General features: G+C 43.9%; 1 protein-coding gene across 1 annotated transcript; it reads right to left on the bottom strand.

Moving 5' to 3' along the window:
• Positions 1-880: 880 nt before the first annotated feature.
• PLOD1 (procollagen-lysine,2-oxoglutarate 5-dioxygenase 1) lies at positions 881-16,474 on the bottom strand. The gene is made up of 19 exons (XM_054291852.1): positions 16,453-16,474; positions 15,782-15,873; positions 13,868-14,004; positions 13,048-13,211; positions 12,730-12,842; positions 11,390-11,453; positions 10,222-10,319; positions 9,775-9,876; positions 9,539-9,670; positions 9,136-9,257; positions 8,322-8,426; positions 7,752-7,877; positions 6,791-6,932; positions 5,750-5,863; positions 5,416-5,481; positions 5,014-5,118; positions 4,489-4,635; positions 3,363-3,488; positions 881-1,886 (listed from the first exon to the last, which is right to left on the bottom strand). The coding sequence occupies exons 1-19, from the start codon at positions 16,472-16,474 to the stop codon at positions 1,731-1,733; spliced, it is 2,133 nt and encodes a 710-aa protein (XP_054147827.1). The 3' UTR covers positions 881-1,730.
• Positions 16,475-23,322: the final 6,848 nt, after the last annotated feature.

The following is a 23,322-nucleotide window of genomic DNA, read 5'->3' as shown; positions in this document are numbered from 1 at the left end:
AACGAACAAACAAACAAAAAAAAAAAAACCAAAAACCACCCCCGAAAAAACCAAACCAAAAAAAAAAAAAACAACAAAAATAAACTACAAAAAAAAACCCCCAAGCTAAACAAAACAAGCTGCTGCAGAATAAATACATAATACACATTTTGGACATCTCTGACATGCTGATCAATCATTTGGTTACAGGCAGTTCTGCATTTCACGTAACACGACTTTAAGTACAATTTTACTTCTCAAATGCTTGCCCCTGCCTGGATTTTTCTCTCCTGGGCACAGGTGAGTGTATGGCCTCAAAACAGACCTAAAAAGCTCAAGGAAAGCAGCTGGGAAATCTGTCTGTCCCCTTCCATGTCTGAAGCTGTTCTGCCCCATTAGAGTGACCCATCCCAGAAGAAGGGCTCTACTCTGATAATCAGGCAGCAGAAGCTGGAGACACACAACTAAAAGGCACATAATTTTTTTTTTTTCCCTAAGGACAATCACTGTATGAATTTATTGCTTGTGAAACACACTATTCTGGCATAATGGTGTCTGATAAGCAGAGCAGGTATCCCACAGGCACAGGCAGAAAAGGGTTCTGCCCCTTCACTCTCTAACCACAGGTCTAGTGTAGATATATTTTTATAACTACTGGCTCACCCCAATCTCTCAGCACTTCCCAAGCACTCATTTCTATCAGCCTTGACCCCATTGGAGAAGCTTCTGCAATGGAGTGTTTTGGTTTTCAATCTCAAATAATAAAAACACTGAATAATTATTTCCTCTAAGAACCAGAGAGCAGCTCTTTCCATCTCAAGTGAACGGACCATCAAAGAAAATTACTAAAACAATCTTTGACAAAAAAAAAATGGAATGAGGCCACCAAAGATCTCTGGGTTATTATCTGGAGACTGATCAGAGCTTTTGGCTATTGTAACATGGTATAGAACAGAAAATTCTGAGAGAAGCCCCCCTGACTGATGGAGCTGTTCCCAGCCTTCCTTTTCTTACATTTAATCTACATATTGATATGACACGAATTTATGTGGGTATGCCTGCTGCTCTTAGCTGGAGAAACAGAAGGTAGGGGAGGTTTTTTTATCTCTTCAGTCCAACCCAGAGGTAAAGCACCATCAGAGGACCTTCCCTTAGCTAACCAGAAGCACCTATGTTGCCACATTGAACTTTGTGATTTGCTTGCAAGGACAGCAAAGAGGTAAGGAATCAGATGATCTTCAGGCTCTTCCAACTCAGCTTCATTTGGTGTAACTGCTATGACTCCTGGAGTCAGCTCCCTGATTGGTTTATATTTGGAATAATGTCCAGGAATTATTGTGTAACATCCAGTCCTGTGTATGTTGTGGATGAAATCAGGTTTCCAGCTTGTAACTTGCCTCCAAAAAGCTGGATTTCCGTTCCAAAAAACCATTTTTTAAAGCCAATGAATCACTGATGAAAGTTCAAGTAAACAGCACTTTCAAGAAACAGTGGATGAGGAGCAGAATCAAAAATGAAGGCACAAAATCTCCTTTGGACTTCTACAGCAATATTCCTAGATATTACCTGCAGTATCAGAGAGTGGAGTCCTCCAGCAGCGGAGTCTTAGAATATCATTAAAAATCACATTAAAAATCATATAAAAATCGAATCCAAATATCTCTGAACAACGCCTCAGGAATTTTCAGCAACATTCCCTGTTTCTACTCAAAGTCAGCGGTGAGCAGGGCCAGGGCCAGGGCAGCAGAGCCCTAGGGGTCGAGGAAGGACACGGCGATGTAGCGGGTGCCCCTGGTGGTGGGCAGCCCCTCGTGGTAGTGCGTCAGGCGGCCGGGGTGCATCAGGCTCCAGCCCTTCCTCGGGGCTCGGATGGAGCAGTTGTAGCGCAGGAAGCGGCAGCCTCCGCCCTGGGGGACACAAGGGACAGTCAGAGACACATCTGCCTCCACCAGAGACACATCAGTGTCCTTCCTGGTGGGACACCAGAGACACATCAGCCTCCACAAGGGACACATCAGCCTCCACCCCGGGGGCACACATGAACCTCCACAAGGGACACCAGAGACACATCAGCCTCTGCCCTGGGGGACACAAGGGACAGTCAGAGACACATCAGCCTCCACCAGAGACACATCGGTGTCCTTCCTGGTGGGACACTAGAGACACATCAGCCTCCACAAGGGACATAAGGGACACATGAACCTCTACAAGGGACACCAGAGACACAGCCTCTGCCCTGGGGGACACAAGGGACACATGAACCTCCACAAGGGACACAAGGGACAGTCAGAGACACATCAGCCTCCACCAGAGACACATCAGTGTCCTCTCTGGGGGGAACATGAGACACATCAGCCTCCGCCCTGGGGGACACAAGGGACACATCCAGAGACCCATCAGCCTCCACCAGGGACACAAGGGACACATGAACCTCCACAAGGGACACCAGAGACACAGCCTCTGCCCTGGGGGGGACACAAGGGACAGTCAGAGACACGTCAGCCTCCGCCCTGGGGGACACAAGGGACACGTGAACCTCCACCAGAGACACATCAGCCTCCTCCCTGGGGGGACACAAGGGACACATCAGGCTCCAGTAGAGACACAGCAGCCTCCTCCCTGGTGGGAACACAACTGACACATCAGCCTCCTCACTGGGGGGAACATGAGACACATCAGACTCCTCCTCCCTGGGGGGACACAAGAGACACATGAACCTCCACAATGGACACATGAGCCTCCACAAGGGACACATCAGCCTCCTCCCTGGTGAGACACAACTGACATGAGCCTCCTGCCTGGGGGGACATAAGAGACACATCAGCCTCCTCCCTGGGGGGACAAAACTGCCACATCAGCCTCCACAAAAGACACATCAGCTTCTTCCCTGGTGGGACACAAGAGACACATCAGCCTCCTCCCTGGTGGGAACACCAGAGACACATCAGCCTCCACGAGAGAACATTAGCCTCCGCAAGAGACACATCAGTCTCCTCCCTGGGGGAACATGAGACACATCAGCTTGGAAAAAGCACCCCAGGGAAGGTGCTTAAAAGTCTCCTGCCATGAAGTATCGCCCTCTTTTTTCCAGGTTGGTGGGGGGGTCACCTGGATGATCTGGTGTCTCCTATCACGGAAATAAAATAGGACTTTGTCCCCATATGGAGAAGAGTGCTTCTTGTGTGGGCTGGGGTCCATAGCAAGCTGGATTGGACCCAAACAGCATCCTATGAATTCTTACAGCCATTAATTGTAATACTTAGTGTAAAGAAGGCTGATGTGGATCAGGGAAGGGTTTGTGTGCAGCCTGATGTGCACCAGGGCAGGGTTTTCAGCTGCTGCAGGTGCTGTGCTGCACTCCTGAAGCCCTGGCAGGCACTCACCTCGTAGTCAATGCCCACCCTGTTCAAGGCAATGTTGATGGTGAAGGTGGAGGCGTCGTGGTGGGGCACCAGGGATGGCTGCTCGTCAGGTTTGTAGCGAACCACAAAGGCCAGCTCAAACTGGGTCTGAGAGAGAAGGACAAAGAGCTCTCTGTTAAAGGGCTGCAGTGGTTTGTGGCTTCTGAGCTGCAGAGCAGGGGGTGACACTGAAACTGCATCCACTGCTAAAGGAGGAAGGCAATTTCTCAATGACATTCTTCTGCCTGATTTTTTTGCCTATCTCCTAATGCACATACTTGGGTCACACTGCAGGGTCAATTCCTCTGTGTTGGGAAATAATGTGTGTATTCCTGGAGGATTCTTGCCACAAAGCTGCAGCTGCAGGAGCTGAGCATGAGTTTTGCTGTTAAGGTGGACATACTGTGGCCTCAGCTCTCTTTACAGAGAGCAGCAAGCACAAGCTTTCCCAAGGATTTTTCCTGGGAAAGCACTGAGAAGCACAGAGAGGAGAAGAGAAAACAATTCTTATCTCTATTCACTACTCCTATTGTTTTTGCACATGTGCAATTGTGTTAGGAAGATTGTTTACCTGAAGGGATCTGGTAATTGGATTCTGGTGATGATTGTTTATATTAATTGGCCTATTAGGTCCAAGCTGTGTCCTGACTGTCTGGAGACAGTCACAGGTTTTTCTTTAGTATCCTTTTAGTATCTCTTTAGTATACTATCTCTCTAATATAGTATAGTATATGTATATATTTAATATATATATACTTGATAGTATATGTATATATACTATTAAGTATAAATACTTAATATATATGTAAGTATAGTATATCTATATAGTAATATATAGTATATATATACTATATATACTTAGTGTATATATATATAGTATATATATACTATATATATTATATAGTATATGTATATATAGTATATATATACTATATACTGTGTGTGTGTGTGTATATATATATATAATATGTATACATTTAATATAGTATAGTATAATGTAATATAATATACTTTTAATAAAGCAGTTGTTCAGCATTCTGAATCAATGATGGAGTGAGCTGCCAATCATTCCCAGATGCTGGGGTTGTCCTGCATACAACAGACATACCTTGGTGTAGTATCCTGGGTACAGCTTCTCTGTGATGGGTGCAATATAGTCCAGAAGAAACTTATACCACTCTCTTTCAAAGCCTATTTGGTTCATGTGTATGTCAATAGTTGGGACATTCTCATATCCTCCTTGTATTCTGCTGTCCTGAAATAGAATCAGCACAAATACCTGTAAAGATGGCAACCTTGGAGTTCAGGAAGGAAAAGTACTTGTTCCTGGTAACTACAATAAATATGGTGTTTGTTTATCAGAATTTGCAGGATGGAAAGCTCATTTCAAACCATAATTAAACCCTAAGGGAAGCAATATTACCATCAGAGAGGCTGAACACTGGAACTTCAGAGGACACTAAAGACGACTCAAGGAAAAATCAGAGTTAGTCAGGAGCAAAATAAAGTATCATCTGTACTTTTCTGGTTTAATTCAGGATCTAATGCCTTCCCACAGGAGGCACTGCTATCACCAGAAATGCACAGAAAATGGTGTAGCCCAGAACTCAAAGGAGATCCTGCTTTTACTTACTGTGTTGTCACCTGTGGACCACTGGCCATAATGTTCCATTTCTTCCACCAGCTCATCACAGGCAGTGTCAGTGAAGATGGGGAACCAGTAAACATCTGGGCAGGGCTGCAGACAGCAGACAGGTGAGAACAGCAGAAACAAGGACAAAAGAAGTTTAAGGCAAAAGAAGTAAGGCTAAAGGAGGAAGTGGAAGGAAACTAAAATATTGAGGATAGAAATTTGTCTTATGATTTATGTGCCCCACTCCCACTTAGTAGAGCCAGAATGATTTGGCTCTAAAAGTATTTCAAGGCCATGTTTTCTATGTTCAACTGCTTATTCCTGAGAATTACAATTATGATGATAAAGCATTGTCCTAAAGTTCATTTCCCATTCTGATGGATAAGAGTGATGTTTTCTTACCATTTCTACCAATTTCCCTTTCAGAGCTGCTGTGTAGTTTTCATGGATGTACTTTTCTCTCCAATCCTGCAATTAGAAGATAAGCAAACCAGTAATTTCTGTGAGGCTCCTGCTTAAAAAGGTAATAAAAGGCCAGGCACTCATGCAAGCAGTATTTCACAGGCTTTGATCCATGTGTTATAAGTCCCAAAATTTTCTCTTCAAACTTTGTGCCTGTGCTCCTCAGCCCACCTGAGAGTCACCATTATTACAAAGCCTGGGCTTCCCACAGTGATGAAACTAATATCAGATTTTCCCACATTGCTGTGCCTTCTGAATGTGCCGGTTATCTCACCTCAGGATTGCTGAATATTTGCCAGAGGTCGTTGTGGAGGTGACTTGTCTGGTAATTCTCCAGGGACAGTATGTGCCCAAACTGATGCTGGTTTGTCAGGTACATAAAGACTCCCTGCAGGATGGAAAGAAATAATAAAGGCCTCACATTTCTGAGAGCCACTGTCAAACCAAGCACTGTTAATTAACTCATTCTTTCTCCTATGTGCTTTGAGTTTTATTTGCACCCTGGATATGACAAACTCTGAAGGGTTACAGAGACAGTAATTCTGCGTCCTGTCAGCCAGGCAGCTGTGAGATTAGGGTCTTCCTTCCTACCCTCTCAATCCCATTTAGGGCAGTCCTGAAAAGGCCTAAGAACCAAAATGTTATCCACATTTAGTGGTCCATGGCTTCAAATGGTTTCACAGTAAGACAGAAATGCCAAGCTGTTCCAAAGTCTGCACTGTACTGACTAGTAAGTTATTTATGCTTAGTGGTCCATGGCTACACAAGGTTTCACAGCAAGACAGAAATGCCATGCTGTTCCAAAATCTGCACTGAACTGACTAGTAAGAGTTATTTACATTTAGTGGTCCATGGCTACACATCATTTCACAGAAATCCCAATCTGTTCCAAAGTCTGCACTGTACTGACCAGTACGAGTTATTTGCATTTAGCGGTCCATGGTTACACATCATTTCACAGCAAGACAGAAATCCCAAACTATTCCAAAATCTGCACTGCACTGACTAGTACCAGTTATTTACATTTAGTGGTCCATGGTTACACATCATTTCACAACAAGACAGAAATCCCAAACTATTCCAAAGTCTGCACTGTACTGACTAGTACCAGTTATTTACATTTAGTGGTCCACGGCTACCCATCATTTCACAGCAAGACAGAAATGCCATGCTGTTTTAAAGTCTGCACTGTACTGACTGGTACGAGTTCACCCTCTCCCTGCCCTGGCAGAGCTGAATGCCTTGAAACTGCTTAATCCTGTCCCCTTGAGGCTGGCAGGCAGCTCTCCCCTGGCAGGCTGTCTCCTGGACTGACCTGGCTGCGAATGTTGTGGCACAGAGCCATGTCAGCATCCAGCTTGCCACTGTGGAACAGATCCCCCTGCTCCAGCTCCGAGCGCAGAGCCCTGCCTTTAACCATGTAAACACTGCTGATGTAGGGAACGTTCCAGAGCCCACTGAAACACAGCAGAAAAAAGTGAGATAGCACTAAGGATGACAGGCAGCACTGCAGCATCAGCCAGGCTTGCCTAAATGAGCCAGCTCAGAACAGTAGGAAGAAATCCATACCAACAGAGATTGGCATTCCAGAAATAAAATCACTTATATTGCAGCTTTTAAGCTGCACCAATTCTAGTACATCAGGAAAGCAATTAATTGCTACTGTGTGTTTTTGCTAGGGATGTAATTAGTGGCTTGAATCTCTTCCCAGAGAGATCAACATATTTTTTGCAGTGATTTAAAGAAACTGAACCAGCCAAAAGTGCATAAGCTGATTTCCAGCATTTACTGGCCTATGAAATAGAGGGTCTCTCTTTTTTATAGGTCAGTAAATAAAAACAATTTATACTGGTCTATAAAAAAGAGGGTCTCTCAAGAATATGAATGAATCAACAACTCAATTTTGTGAATTTTCCATTCAAAGATCACCTGAAAATTGATCTGACAGAGATTAAACAGCACTTTATAGGATTTTAAGAATCACACTAACTATAATTCCCAGGTGGGAAAACATGTCATGAGTAAGATGAGATGATTTCAGCAGTCAGCACTCTCAAACCTTTACTCTGATCATAAGTCTGCCCCAAGTATGTTATTGTCTCTGCTCAGGGGAGAATATAAAGCAACTTCCAAATGGGAGCAGAGACTTCTTTTCCTTTCCTATACACAAAGACGTTTGCACTCTCTGGTTCTTGGACATTAGCTTGATGACAATGTGCTGCAGGAAACTTTACATTTGAGGGATTTTATCACTGAAAAGCTCTCTGCACACTCACACCCTCCTCCTTTGAACAATATCCACATAATCCTCCGAGCGGGCGTAGTATCCATCGGGGCTCAGGGCTCCCCAGAAATTGGACCACAGCTTCTCATGACGGCTTACCAGGGGGGCAATCACCAGCCTGGAGGCATGAAGGAAAAAGGAATTGCAGGACAGGATGTTACCACAGGAAGAAAAGGAAAATATTTACAAACCACAGTACTGTAAGAGATGTTTCCTTCCTCACTTACAGAGCTGCTGTTTTGTTAACTCTGTTGGAATGAAATGCCACGTAAGAAAGGGTAAATATGGTCCCAATCTCTCCTCTAACTACACCAGGTCTGTTAGAATCCAATTTTTTCTAGTGACTATATAAAAAGAAAGCTAAGGATGATTTACATCCCCTGCCTAAAATCCAGGGATTACAAGTACAGTGGAAAAAAAAACCAAAACCAACACATAAGAAGTATTTGGCTAACATCTCTGGCACAGCTCTGCTCTCCTGGTTCCTTAAACATCTCAGGGATGTGCAATGAATTCCTCACGTGAGATGAGCAGTAAACATTGCTCAGAGCAAAGAACTCACTTGTTCTGTTCAATCAGGATCCTCAGAGTCTCTTTGTTCTTCAGAACCACCTCAGCATCCAGGCTAAAGTAATAGTCACAGTCAGGATCCTTCCTGCACAAATCCCTGCAGGCAGAGAAAAGGAAAGTCACACCCTAAATCAGAGGAAGACAAAGGACAAAGCATCAAGAATTCCTTCACCTTGTAGTCTAAATGTCTTCTGGATGCTCAGAGAAGTTTGGTTTAATGTAACAACCCAGAGGGCCAGCATAGTACAAGCACATCAGATTCAGTATCCAATAACAGATACTGAGACACAGGCAAAATCACATTTAGCAAACTAAATGTTCCTTCAGCTCAAAATGAAGGTTTGTAAATAGGAATTGAGGTTCCTATTTACAGCTGGCCCAAATCCACAGCTGAGCTCAAACCTCCTGATCACACACAAGATACTCTCCTACTAGTTCTTAGTTTTGCCACAGCACTTCTCCTCTTCAGATATGGGTGCATACCCTTTGTGCTCTGTGTCTGGGTATATAGATGAGGGCAGGAGATACAGGGTTATCCTTCTGTCAGAGCAAAGGACCAGTGAGAACTTGGTTTCTGAAACTGACCAGTGAGAACTTGGTTTCTGAAACTGGACAAAGTGAGCTGGTATGGAAGCTGATTTTTTCCCCAATATATAAGGGCATCAGAGTTAATGCTAGAAAAACTGAAAGGGTGACTGAGAAAAGAAGAGCAGCCACTTGATAGGGATGATCCTCAGAACAAACTGATGTCTTAATTTGGACACAGGCTGTCTCTGCCAGCTGTCATGTATGGCCTCTTCACTTACATGCCCAGGTTACGTGCCTCAGCATTCTCCACCTCATCATCTGGCCCGATCACTTTGACAGCGAGATATTCTTTGCCATGCTCCTCTACAAAGGAGTCCACCTCCATCAAGTGATGTTCCTCCTATTCCAAAAGTAAGGAAAAACACTTAAGATGGGTTCATCCAGGCCACTCAGCCTCTTGCCTTCAAAATGAGTAGCTGGGCAACAGCCCTTAAGCCCATTTCCATACATTTACAGCTGGGTGGTGTCACTGCAGATAAGCATGCAATCTTGTGGGTGCTATTGCAGACAATAACTGTGATTAAACAGCCTGGAAGCCTAGCCCAAGGCTGCAAAAGTGCCTAGAGTAGAGGACAAGGTGTACATTTTCCCCACATTTTCTAAGACCATCACTTCACTTACATGGTTGTGAATGAAGAGCTGGATTCGCTGCTTTGGGTAATGGAGGTCACGAAGCCGCAAGAAGAACTGGGAGAGGAAAGGGGTGGGCTGCTCGATGAAAATGCCAATCAGAATCATTGGCAGTGCCTCATCCTGCATTCAGGGACAAGAGGAGAGCAGTGGTGGGTGATGTTCAATATCAGACACAGAACTGTAAGATTTGTTTTGAGAGTTTGGAATAAACACTGCAGCCTTACCTTAAACCCCGAAAGGCTCCGCAGACCCTCATCACACACCGTGCAGCCAGTCTCAAATGTCCAAATTTGAGGAATGTAGTTTCCCAGGTAGTTCAGCTGCAGCTGCAAAAGGAAGTTTGCCAGATTATGCATTAGAGGGCAGGAGAGTTTCTTTGTGTGCATCCTCACTGTGGGGTCATATTTGAACTTTGTTTACCTTCTCCATGAACTAAACAATCTGAAAATCCAACTACATGTGGGTCTTTGAACCAGATCCATCTTGCTGCTATGATATTATTATTATTATTATTATTATTATTATTATCATTATTATTATATTGTTTCTCAAATATAAATCTACACAGGGAAAGTCAGTCTATGTGGAGGCAATAACCTGATCCATTGAGCCTAAAGGGTCACTTTGCAACAAACACAGAACAAATCTTTCTCTCAGGACAGTCCACTTACCTTGGTGGGTCCATTTCCATGGATCACCACAGGCAGAGTGTCATATAACAAGTTTCTTGCTCTCACTCGTGCGTTTTCAAACTTCAGAACTATCTCATCTGGAAATGACATTACCATCATGTTAAGGCTTTTATTGATAATTAGAAGCACAATGCCTCATCTATACAGAAAAACTGCTGAAAAATGAGAGTGTGGACAATGGATAACCGTGCACAAGTAGTTTAAGGGCTGCAGAGAAAATCTTTAAAGGAGAAAAATTTTCAGAATGATTCTGTGAAGTAACAGGAGGACGTCTGGGAAGCTGGACAATGACTGGGAATTGCAGAAGCCATACTGAAAGGTTCTTTCAGAACTGGCAGTGAGGAGCAGCTACTGATGACAGGGACAGCAATTGATGGGAGGACTCAGGCCCTTCTCACCTAAGTGTTCTATGCACCTGATGTCTCTCTCTGTCACCCCTCACAAAAGTCCATTTGATCATTGAGGACGTTGAGGACGTTTCCTCAACACAACCATACAGAATCCTTTGGAAAAAGGACTAGCACAGACACAAGCTGCAGTCTGATATAATGAGCACAGGAGCCAAACACTACACTGCCATGATCACTTTTTACTTGACCAGAATAAAGATGAAATAGTGCAAGACTGAAAACATGAGGCAGCATTGATAGGAAAGTAAGTGAATGCCTCTTGCCAGGACTAGCAAAATCAATGAGCAGGTCAGGTCAGAAGCCTGGTACAGCCAGTGAGTGCTCACAGGCATATCTGGCTGCTTCTCACCTCCCCTGGCATTCCAGCATGGCTCTGAAGCAGAAAGGCAGGCAGCCCTAGGCACGCTCTGTGTTATTACTTGCACTGCAAGTCCCTCCCAGTTTCAATCCCCAAGGCTAATGCAATCCGACATGCCTGGAGATCAAAGGGGCTGCGAGGTGTGAGATGAAAAACCTGACCTGTATTCCCTCAAGTGGAGAAGGAATTGCAATGAGAACGTAGCTGGTCTCAATGGAATTGCAAACAAATCCCAGAACTCTGGCACAGACTTTTACTAAAGCTTTTTCTGTGGGGACAGCCATTTCTGAAATACAATCCCTTCAGCCACAACTTTATTTCTGGTGTCAACATGCAAATTGCATTCCAAGGAGAAATTAGCTCCTTCCTTCCATCTCACCTAATGCTCCATTTAGGTTTTGGAAGATCCGGCTTCTGTGGTCTAGAGTGATGTTGATACTTTCCTTTAAAAGAATTAGATAAACAACCTTAATTAGAACACAAAACCCTATGCTCATTGAAGATATATCCCATTCCTATAGTCATTTGTAAACTCTACAAACTCTGAAGCCTTGAACGTTGCCAGATAATCATAATTTTCATTCAAATCTGGGACAATTCACCATTTTCAAGAGCAAGTTAAATATATTCTATTAGGCAAAACTATGCAAACCCCCTCTCCCCCTTTTTTAAAGCTGTTGTGGGTGTGTCAATAAATCTGCATCATATGAATGAAGTAGACTTGCACACAGTCATATAAACCAGAATACAAAAAATACACAGGAATGCCAGACAGAAAAAAACATCTGCTGTGAAAAGTTTCTTGCCTTCCATCCACAGGGCAAGTGTGACCCCCAGGTACCAGTGTCAAACCAGAGGACAGTAAGGTGCAAGATCAGCTTGTGCAATCTTTGTTTTTATCCCCTGCTGGAAGTCACACTCTGATTGAGTGGGACTAAAATGCAGCTCTGACTTAACAGAATCCTGTGTCCCTGCAGGCATCTGTAAGACTGATTACTGGAAAGGACAGCAGGGTGCTAACATCCCCTGTCTGAGTGCCAAGTCAGGGGAATTACTCAGCCCTTGCATGGCACAGGGCCAGAACTGCAGATGAGAAGATTAAAGGGACTGCTCATGTGAAAGTATCACAGGCCATACTCAGATTTGGGGAACTAAAAAAGTTCTAAATTTTCTACCAGCTGTTCTAAATTTTCTACCAGCTTTGCTGGCAAAAAAATTCAAGTGTCTCTCTAGTCTGATAGCAGTTCCCTATTTCAAATGTTCCCTCTTGATTTAATTGCTGTTACAGTTTGAGTTCTCCAGGGACAGACTGGCCTCTGTAATGCCCAGCTGGGCAGGGACACCAGAACCAGAATGACCTGCATGGTCTGGCCAGTGCACCACACAGTGCTGGAATCACAATGCTGCTGCCAGGGTCCATTCCAGGCTTCTGTAGGATGTTATATGGCATTTTCTAAAATGTACTTCAGTGTGTCTAAGCCAGCACTGCACTTTGCAGTTTCACATCCTCTGGGAGGAGGCTGCTTAGTTCCTCCACACTCAATGGCTTTAAACACCAGCACCTACAGATAATGGTATGAACCTCCAGTAAGATTTGTTTTCAGACATCTCTCTTCCCATTCACATTTTATGCTTAAATATAAAAACTGCTAATAACAGAAAATGGGAGTACTGGCTAGAATGCAAATTTTCACAAACCCAGAATCTTGATACACCTACTCTTTTTTGTGGATCCAAGAAGATTTTTGTATAGAAGAGCTGGTCACTGTCATCATCCTCTCCTTTCCAGTCCTCCACAAGCTTCTTCAGGTTTGGAGCATAACCTATGAAGCCTGTGGGAATAAGAATGAGGAGGTGTTTCAACCCAGATGACCAAAAAATAGAAGTACTCCTGTATCCATGCACTTTCACTTCTCTCACATGAAATCTCACTACACCCTGTTGCTGCAGAGACTCATCAACTTTCAGTTTGCTTTGCCACTTCTCCCACAGAGGTCAAGCAGGAGGAGAAAGCTGAAAGCAAGCTCTGTGTCTCACCTCCAGAACCCAGGAAGCGCTTTCCATCTCGCACCTGAGGGTACTTGGCTTCCAGCTTTCTGTCAGGATAGATGTAATTCTCTGCTGAGAAAACCACCTTACTTTTGGCTTGTTTGAACTTCTTCAGCAGTTCTGTGGGGCCTGAAGCAAAGAGCACATCGTAGCTAGAGAGAGACAGACAAAAAAAGGACAAAAGGAAAGGAGTCAGAAAAACATGTCATTGAGAAAAGTTTCTAGAAGCTAATTCTTTGGGAATCCCTTTCTTTTAGTTCTGTTTAACAGTATTACATTTTTGGTAATGCAATTAATTAAAGTGTAGTTTTATTTGTATGCTGGGCACATGAAAAGACACTGAGACTCCAACCCATCCTTTTCTCTCTTTACCTCTCTGGAGACTAATTCTTGGCTCTCAGGATGTGCTGCAGCCTACTTCACCTTATAAAACAAATAACTCTGGTAAGAAAGGCCTGCCCAGTTCCAAAGGAATTGTCTGCTCATTCTCTGCAGATGGAGGCAGCCAAATTCCACTGTGGCAGAATCAGGTACAACACTATCAACTTCATGCAGGAATTGGCATCAGCCTGCTCAGATCAGCCCTTCCCAACTGCCACGGATGCAGCTCTGAGTAATTCCCAAGAAACCACAGAGAATTCAGGGAAAAAAAAAAACAAAACAAAACAAAAAAAAAAAAAAAAAAAAAACCAAAGATCTGGACACACTCTTCAAAAGCAATTGATTTCACAGCTCATTTCTTCTCAGTGAGAACCCATCCAAACCACTGTAAGATTCAGTTCATGGCAAATTCTTTGCAAACCATTACCTTTCCACAAAAAGGATGATCAAATCCTTCTTATCCCCATACTGCTTCAGAGCTGACTTGAGCAGACGAACCTTCTGCCCCCCTCCAGCTGGCTGCTGGTCATCTCCACCCTGCCACTCCTCATCCAGCCCCAGCACCTGCACAGCAACAGGCACAGGGTTACTGTAGTTATTGTATTTGCATTCCCCCTAGATGATAGAAGGAATGATGAATCTGACTCCATGTTCTCAGAAGGCTATTATTTTGTGGTACTATATTAAAGAGGATATTTATCAATTTATGGTACTATATTAAAGAGCTGGTCACTATATTATATGGTATTATATTAAAGAATGCTGAACTAAACTATACTAAAGAATACAGAAAGGATATTTAGAGAAGGCTAATTTATTATTTTATGATACTATATTATATTAAAGAATGCTATACTGAATTATACTAAAGAATACAGAAAGGATCCTTACAGAAGGCTAAAAAGATAATAATGAAAATTCGTGACTCTTCCCAGAGTCCCAACACAGATTGACCCAGATTGGCCAATAAATCAAAATAATTCACAGCAGAATCCAATAAAACAATCTCCAAACACATTCCAAAGCAGCAAAATACAGGAGAATCAAATGAGACAACAACTGTTTTGTTTTTCTCTGAGGCCTCTCAGCTTCCCAGGAGAAAAATCCTGGGAGAAGGGATTTTTCCAGAAAATGTGAATGCCACACAGGGTCACCTCAACAGGGCACTTTCCCAGCAAGGCTCACAGGAAAGAACCAGAACCCACAAACTTAGTGGTTCTGATAACTCCCAGTGCAAATCACAGCAAAAATAACAGCCCCAGGACAAATGGACTAGGTAGAGGCAGCTTTTGATCCAGTCTCTGGGCTGGACAATCTGTGTCACAAGGTAACACAAAGCACTCCTGGCCACAGGGACAGGAGCACACTCTGTACTGTGTGTCCTGGCAGTGCAATGCAAAAGGGCCATGAGCCTCCCTTGAGCAGGAGTTATGGATCTCTCCCCAAGCCAACACTCAGGACAATGCAGAAATGATCCAGTCACAGCACTTTTCAGCCAGCTGAGCAGATGTGTGTCCCCTTTTGAGCTTTTATTTCATCACTGTGGGGCCAAATCTGACCCATTCCACAATTTGAAATTCCCTTTGACCAACTGTCACCAACATTTCTCTTCACAGAGAAAAGCAAGGCACAACTCTTCCTGAGAATATTTCTGGGTTTCACATTCTCTGAACCTCAGAGAAAGGAAAAACAATTCTTATCATTTGCTATGCCAAAGTAGAATGCAAAATGGAGATTGTTTACCCAAAGTGATGGTGTTTTGTTTCCTTGGCCTATCAGGGTGTGTGTGTGTCAGGACTGTTGGCTGACAGTCACAAAATTCTGTACAGTTGTGTGGAGTTGAGTGCTTGGCAGATTCAGTTTAGATGTAATATAATAAAATGTGATACAGTATAGAATAATATAGTATAATAAAGTAATTAATTAGCCTTCTGATAAGATGGAGTCAGATGCATCTTCTCTCCCCCTTGTCAGGGGCAAAAAATATCTACTATATTCAAAAATCTCTTTCCTAGCCTAAGCCAGTCATTAATGGTAATCCTTAGTGCAAAGAAGCCTGATGTGGATCAGGGAAGGGTTTGTGTGGAGCCTGATGTGGATCAGGGCAGGGTTTTCAGGTGCTCCAGGTGCTGTGCTGCACTCCTGAACCCCTGGAAGTTGTGTGGAGTTAAGTACTTGGCAGATTCAGTTTAGATATAATACAATATAATGTAATATAGTATAGAATAATAAAGTAATTAATTAGCCTGATAAGATGGAGTCAGATGCATTATTCCTTCCTTTGTTGGGGATTTCCCTGCAAATTTGATAACTAACCCCCATGGAAGGTGCTAGAAATCACCTGGATTTTGTAGTTGAAGAATTGGGCTGATCTCCTGAAGCGTTGGAATCCCTCAGTCTGCTTGGTGGCCACAGTCAGAACCAGCAGGTTTTCTGCACACAGGGAAAAGCACAAGAGATACTCAATGTGTGTGGTTTTCACAACCTAACTTGACTGTGGGTATAAAATGAGAGATTTTGTAAAGATAAATTTCATTGCCTGAGTTCTGAGCTAAAAAAAAAGAAAATAAAATATATTTAGTGGGGTTTTTGCCCTGCTAGTGAAAGCTACAATTCTCTCACATAGAGTACAAAAGAAATTAAACTTGAAGATAAAAAATAGCACTACTACAAAATGCCCATCTGAAAGTCATCAATTTAATGCAGTTTTGACTTTCTGCTCCCCACAGAGCTGCTTTTTTGTCACTCAGCATTGCCTGGATGCAGGGAAAAGAAAAATTAGACTAAATGGTATTTTTCTCTCTCCATGGCTGCTTCAATTTTCTACTCCATTCCTGAGGCATTTTCCAGTTTTTCATACATATTCAATGTGAATTTAATTGTGCTATAATTTTAATTTACATTCTCCTCCCAAACTTGCTTTTCATTTCCAGTCCCTTAAAAATTATAAAACTTAATCCTGAAGTTCTCTTTCAGAAGTTTCTCTGTGATACCCTGGAATATGATTTTTACGTGGAAGTTCTGCTTTCCTCATTGCAATGATGAAATGTTATACTTCACAGTTTTGCTGAAGCAGGAATTTGTATAGGTTCTGGCAACAGAGCTTAAATGCCAATCCTGGCCATCCGTTTTAAACATCAGAAAATACCAGGAAAACTGAAAGGACATTTTCTTGGCCTCAGCAGGCACTTTTGGAACAATGATTTTTTTCAATGGATGCACCAGATGGATCTCCCTCATGTACCCAAACTGATATTCTGTTTAGTCTTAGAGAGGAAGGATCTAGAAGCTGGAGTTTTAGATGGACCTCACAAAGGCAACAAAAGTGAAAAATAAGTGTAAGACTCCAAGTCAGGAAGAAAGAAGATATCACCAAAGAAATTCCTGAAATCCTTTACCTGCATCAGAATAAAAAAGAGAAGAGAGATTGAGAACAATCAATAGGTGAGGTCTAATTGTATTTATTAGACAACCCTCAAATTCTAGTACATGAGGGGAGAAAGCATATGGTAATAGGAAGGGAAAAGGGAAGGGGAAGAAAAGGAAAGGGGAAAAGGAAAGGGGAAAAGGAAAGGGGAAAAGGAAAGGGGAAAAGGAAAGCAAAGGATCCTGACTGCTGTGCAATTATTTCAGCCCACAATCTCAGGCCTCTCACATTAAATAAATCACTGATTCATTTTCGTGCTGCCATCCCAAAGAAGCCACACGCTGTTTATGACTTGACTGCCAAAAGTTTGCTGGACAGGATGAGTGCTAAAGGCTCACACAGAACAGGAAGCGGTGTCCTGTTTCTACGACAGAAAAGTTCTCCCCATGCAGTTTGTGAGCTCAGAGGAGCACAAAAACCAGCACAAAGAGCACTCTCATCCACAGCAGAATGCCAAATTACAGATTCCTGTGGGGTAGGACACAGAGACACCAAGCTCAGTTTCTGTTCTAATAACTCTGTGCAGTAGCCAGAGCTTTCCATCCCAGGAGACATTCCTCCAGCCCAGCACTGGAAGTTTGTGCTATGTTGCCTCCAACTCCTTCTGCTTTAACTCTTTAGTCTCTTTCCCAAAGATTTTGCTGAACACTCATGCAGCTGATAGATACTTTAAAGGACAGAGCAGTAAACTCTCTCACTTTCAATATCACATGCAAACTTTCCAAAACTCCCTAAGCAGATGGATGCATCCCTGTTTCCCATATCACAGTCAGTTTCCACATGTAGAAAAGCAGCTTGTTCTGCTGAGCCAGGCTCCTGGGCCCAGAGGCTCCCTGGGCCACACTAACAACCAGGAATTGTATAAATACATTTAATAATCGCATGGCTGCAAAATACAAACACACAGTGGTTAACAAAGCAAGCACTGGACCCAGAACCAGGGGAGCTGGACTGTATTGCTGGTTCTGCTATTCAACAAGGAGCTAATCCAGCTATCCCTGTTTTTCCATCTGTAGAATGATAGAAGAGGACATTTATCTCTTTTGTGAAGGTTTTAGAGCTCTATAGATGAAAAGTAAGAACAAAGCACTGGATCAGGAACCTTAATACCAAGATCTCAATGAAATGATTCAGTAAACATCTGAGTTTTTTTAAAGAATGAAAATCAGAGACCAGATGAGTTCAGAAACAAAAAAAAAAAAGAAAATTATTTACTTCTGCCCTAAATCTACAGGGAATGCACAGCTGCAGCTGCATTTCAGGACAAGGAATGAATTTATCCTCAGGCTGTGATTTGGGAAATCTTACTGTGTCACTTCCTGTTAAGACAGTGTCTAAGAAAATAACATTAATATAGGGATCTAATAGAAAAAAAAAAGTGCACAATTTAAAATTGGGTAATATAATCTCTGTATTATATTTACAGAAAAATTTTTAAAAATTCTATCAACTACAAATAACTGTGTTGAGAGCTTTTGCACCGATATAAAAGAACATCCAGGAGAGAAGACAGGTATCATTATTCTCACTTTACTCTGGAGAAGCTGAGGCACAGGAAAGATGAGGCATTTTCTCTTTGAGCCATGCCAAAAGTGATGGTTCAGAAAACAGGTAATTCCAAATTCCTCTTCCTAACCAATTTACCTCATTCTCTTTCCCAGCCCTCAGTTTTATACCTCTAGTGCATTCTAAAACCTTCTTAAAACCATGGAAGATTTGGGATGGGCAAGGAAGGCAGGATAGCACAGAGATTCTTTGTTTTAATTATGCCACTATAGCCAAAGAACTTCCAACACCCCCATAGATGCACACTAACCGTATTAACTAATGTACATAGTTATACCAGAATCTCACTGTGAAGGGAAATATTACACACAACAAGACAAAATCTCCTCCTAATTGCCACTTCTCTAATGAAGACAGAGATAATTATCCAAACCTCTTGGCAGAGTGACAGTGAATGAACCACTCTGTCAGTGCAGCTGACATTCTGAAGCCGCCCTAATCCTGTGCTGTTCTACCAACCACTCTAGAGCTTCTACTGAATGTCTACAGAGGGGAGACACAGACTGATGCTATTTTAGGAGCATCCCTGATCTTGAGTCACAGCGTGGCCAGTCTGGAATCAAACGCTCTCTGGTAATCCAATTCTTGAACCACCTGAGCTCAAAACCACGGAGGGACTGACCCAGGTGGGATGAAGGACCGAGAGTCCCTCACGGGGCTGGAATGATGCTGTCTCACCACAGCCAGAAGCTCCAGGTGCTGCTCACGGTGCCACAGGCTCGGCTTGGGCAGCGCCGGGCAGCCAGGGCAGGAGGCAGCGGCCACAGCGGCACCGGGGCGGCTGTGCCCGTCCATCAGCCGGCTCCCGGTGCTGCCGGTATCCCCCGTGCTACCAATGCCCCCAGTGCTGCCAATCCCTCCCAGTGCTGCCGGTCCCCCCGTGCCCCGAGCAGCCCCCAGTGCTGCCAATCCCTCCCAGTGCTGCCGGTCCCCCCGTGCCCCGAGCAGCCCCCGGTGCTGCCAATCCCTCCCAGTGCTGCCGGTCCCCCCGTGCCCCGAGCATCCTCCCCGTGCTGCCGGTGCCCCCCCAGTGCTGCCAATCTCCCCCGCTGCTGCTGCCGGTGCCCCCCGTACCCCGAGCAGCCCCCAGTGCTGCCAGTCCCCCCCAGTGCTGCCGGTACCCCCCCAGTACCACCAATTCCCCCCATACTGCCAATTCCTCCCCCTGCTGCCGGTATCCCCCCGGTACTACCAGTACCCACCGTGCCCCGAGCAGCCCCCCGTGCTACCAATCCCCTCCCCGTGCTACCAATGCCCCCCAATGCTGCCGGTACCCCCCCCAGTGCTGCCAGCGCCCCCCGTACTACCGGCTCCCAGTGCTGCCAATCCCCCTCAGGCTGCCGGTAACCCCCAGTGCCCCCCAGTGCGGCCAATCTCCCCCGTGCTACCAATCCCCCTCAGTGCTACCAATCTTCCCGGTGCTGCCGGTGCCCCCCAGTGCTGCCAATCCCCCTCAGGCTGCCGGTACCCCCAGTGCTACCAATCCCCCTCAGTGCTGCCAATCCCCCCCAGTGCTACCAATCCCCCCCAGTGCTACCAATCCCCCCCAGTGCTACAAATCCCCCCCAGTGCTACCAATCCCCCTCAGTGCTGCCAATCCCCCTCAGTGCTACCAATCCCCCTCAGTGCTACCAATCTTCCCGGTGCTGCCGGTGCCCCCCAAATGCTGCCGGTGCCCCGAGCCCTCCCCGTACCTTCCTGCGGCGAGGCACGGCCGCCGCCCGGCCCGAGCAGCGCCAGCAGCGCCCCGAGCAGCAGCAGCGCGGCCGGAGGCACCATGGAGGCGGCTTCTCCCCCGCGCACGGACCGGGAGCGGTGCCCGCGGCACGGAGCGCGGCTGCCGGAGCGGTGCCACGCACCAGACCCGCCCGGGAGGAAGCGGGGAGGAGCCGGCTCCTCCTCCCGGGCAGCCCCCGCAGGAGGCGGGAGGGAGCCGGGGCAGGGCCGGGAGATCCTGGAAAGCGAGGGAACAGCGGGATGGGCTCGTGGGTTTGATCCTGGAGCTGCAGCGGATTAAAAATAATAATTTTTTAATCATAAAATACTTATTTTTCTACTTATTTATTCATAAAATAAGGCTTGTTTAATCATAAAATACGTAGTTTATTATTGGCTTTTTGCAAATATTAAAGTGAATATTATACGTGTTCTGTTAGAAAGTAATTGTCTATTAATTCTCTTCAGCAGTGTGTTAAATATAGTTTTAGTTTATAACAAAATGTTAAAATAGGAACTATGCTGTGTAGGATACTTTTTTTAAAGAAAGGACTTGCACCGAGATAGCCGCCACAGGACACCTAAATCTTTCAGAGAAAGAGAATTTATTGCTCCATTATCAGAAGAAATGAACTTCTTCCTGCCTCGCTCAGTCCTGAAGATGCTGTCAGGATTATGAGGAAGAAGTTGACACTGCCCAGACAGAATCCTGTGTTTGAATGGGATTTATGCATCATGTATGAGGTGTATGAATATGCAATAGGCTGTTGCTTTCAAGGGTTAATCCTCTGTTAACGTGGGTCCTTTTTCGGGCTTATTTTGACCAGAAAGAGGTACCCAGACTGTCCATAACTCTTTGACTCTATTGTCTCATATTGTCATAATTCAATTTGTCCAAATTATTATTACTCTAATGATATAACTATTTTTATAACCATTTTATTACTATTAAACTTTTAAAATTTAAAACCCAAGTGATTGGTGTTTTTCACACCAGGGGTGTGGGATCCTATGGGGCCGGGCAGCGGGCAGTGGATGAGCAGAGGGACAAACAGACATTGAGCTGTGGAAACCCAGAGCACTGGGAATATTTCTCTGTCTGTTCTGCGGTGCCCTGACCCCCAGAGGAGCACTGACTTTGACCCTCATTCATAGAAAAAGTTTCCCAGACTTCAAGATTCATTCTGCCCCTGAGAATAAACAAAATATTCCTGTCTTAATAAGTTAAACATCTTAAAATTAACATTTGCTTTATGGTCACTTCTGTACTGCAGTGAATGTAAGGTTTAGATGTAGGGAAACCCTTCTGAGCCTGCAGGATGAGTTACCACTGACACAGATCCTATGTGAGGCCTGTCAGGAAATCATCTCTAAATCAACAGAAATCACAGATATAACAGGGTTCAGGTTAAAAACAAACACAAAACAAGAAGGTATGAGGAAAAAAATCAAGCACATTGGAAGGGTTACACTGTAGCTAACAGAAATTCTCCATGATCCCTCACAGCATCATCCCAAAGAATTCCCATTACTGTTTGTTTGTTCACTGAGAATATTCTTGAGTGTGTTCAAAGCAGTTCCTTCCATTCCTTCTCCCCAGTGCAGGAATTCCCTCATAATTACCAGGCAAACAGAACAGCTGCCATGGTGAGGCCATGAGCATTCCAGGCAACAACCCTAGTTCTCGCTAAGATGATGATTTCAGAAAACTTCCTTTGCAAAGCTGCCAGTTTCCCTAAATCAAAAAACTAAAAAGAACATACTTTCACTTTAGATTTCTTCAGAACTTTGCAGGCTCAGACAAAGCCCATGATAAATCTGTAGGAGCTTCAACAGTTTAAGGCAGGAGCCACAGCATAGATGTTCCCTCCTCCACCTTCAGACCTCAGACTGAGATCTACAACTCAACATGGATTTTTAAAACTGCAAGTTTCTCATTTTAATGAAGTTAAATCTCTCCAGTCTAAAACGAAAGCGGTTTTGCACACTCCAAACCATGAATGCCTCATTGTTTATGCTGCTGTACCCTGGCTGTCTCTGTTTGACAGCTTTGTATTCTGCAGCTATGCCAGCCCAGCAAGCACATTTACCCCTCTTTGTGTGTTTGTGCTGCTCTGTGTGAAAAATGCCAATCACTTGGTTTTTAAAATTTTAAAAGTTGAATAGTAATAAAATGGTTATAAAAATAGTAATATGAGTAATAATAATTTGGACAATTTGGATTAGGATGAGACAATAAAAACAAAGAGTTATGGACAGTCTGGGTACCTCTTTCTGGGCAAAATAAGCCCAAAAAAAGACCCACGTTAACAGAGGATTAACTCTTAAAAGCAACAGCCTGTTGCATATTCATACACCTCATACATGATGCATAAATTCCATTCAAACACAGGATTCTGTCTGGGCAGTGTCAGCTTCTTCCTCTGAATCCTAACGGTGTCGTCCTGCCTGAGTGAGGCAGGGAGAAGTTCATTTCTCCTGATAATGGAGCAATAAATTCTCTTTCTCTGAAAGATTCAGGTGTCCTGTGGCTGCTATCTCACTGTGAGTTCTTTCTTTAAAAGAAGTATCTTACATAGCATAATTTCTACTTTAACATTTTGTTATAACCCAAACTGTATCTAACACACTACTTAAGAGAATTAACACAGCATCACTTTCTAACACAACACATACGACATTCATTTGAATATTTGCAAAAAGCCAATCATAAAACCCGCATTTTTCACATCTGTGTGCTGGCTGCAGCCTGCTGCCTGTCTTTTTAAGCAGAGCCAGCTGCCAATGCAGATGTTCCAGTGAGTACGTGCAACACGTGCTCCAGGGGGAGCAGCAGCTTCCTGAAAGCTGGAAGGGCCAGAGCTCTGCTCTTACAGCAGCCTCAAAGCTGACACCAGCCTATTTTGGTTTTTTTAAGTTCTTCTAAGCCTTCTGATGTTTACATTTTATATATTATATATTTATATGTTATGTATTACATTTTATTTATAATTATATATTTTTATATTTATATATTTCTGCAAATACTTATTATTTTGCATTCTTTTCTGGAGGAAGAGGAATTTGATGGACTGTTGGTTTGTCCAGTGTCATTGGAGAGGTGGCACTGTCACCCTCCAATCCACTGCCACTTTTCAAAATCTGTAAATGTTAGTCAGAAATTAAACATCCTT

This window comes from Melozone crissalis, unplaced genomic scaffold (genome assembly GCF_028551555.1).
Source record: "Melozone crissalis strain CALT ecotype California unplaced genomic scaffold, PUWL_Pcris_2 ptg000107l_1, whole genome shotgun sequence".
NCBI classification, from domain to species: domain Eukaryota; kingdom Metazoa; phylum Chordata; class Aves; order Passeriformes; family Passerellidae; genus Melozone; species Melozone crissalis.
This window is presented reverse-complemented; position numbering and strand designations above follow the sequence as displayed.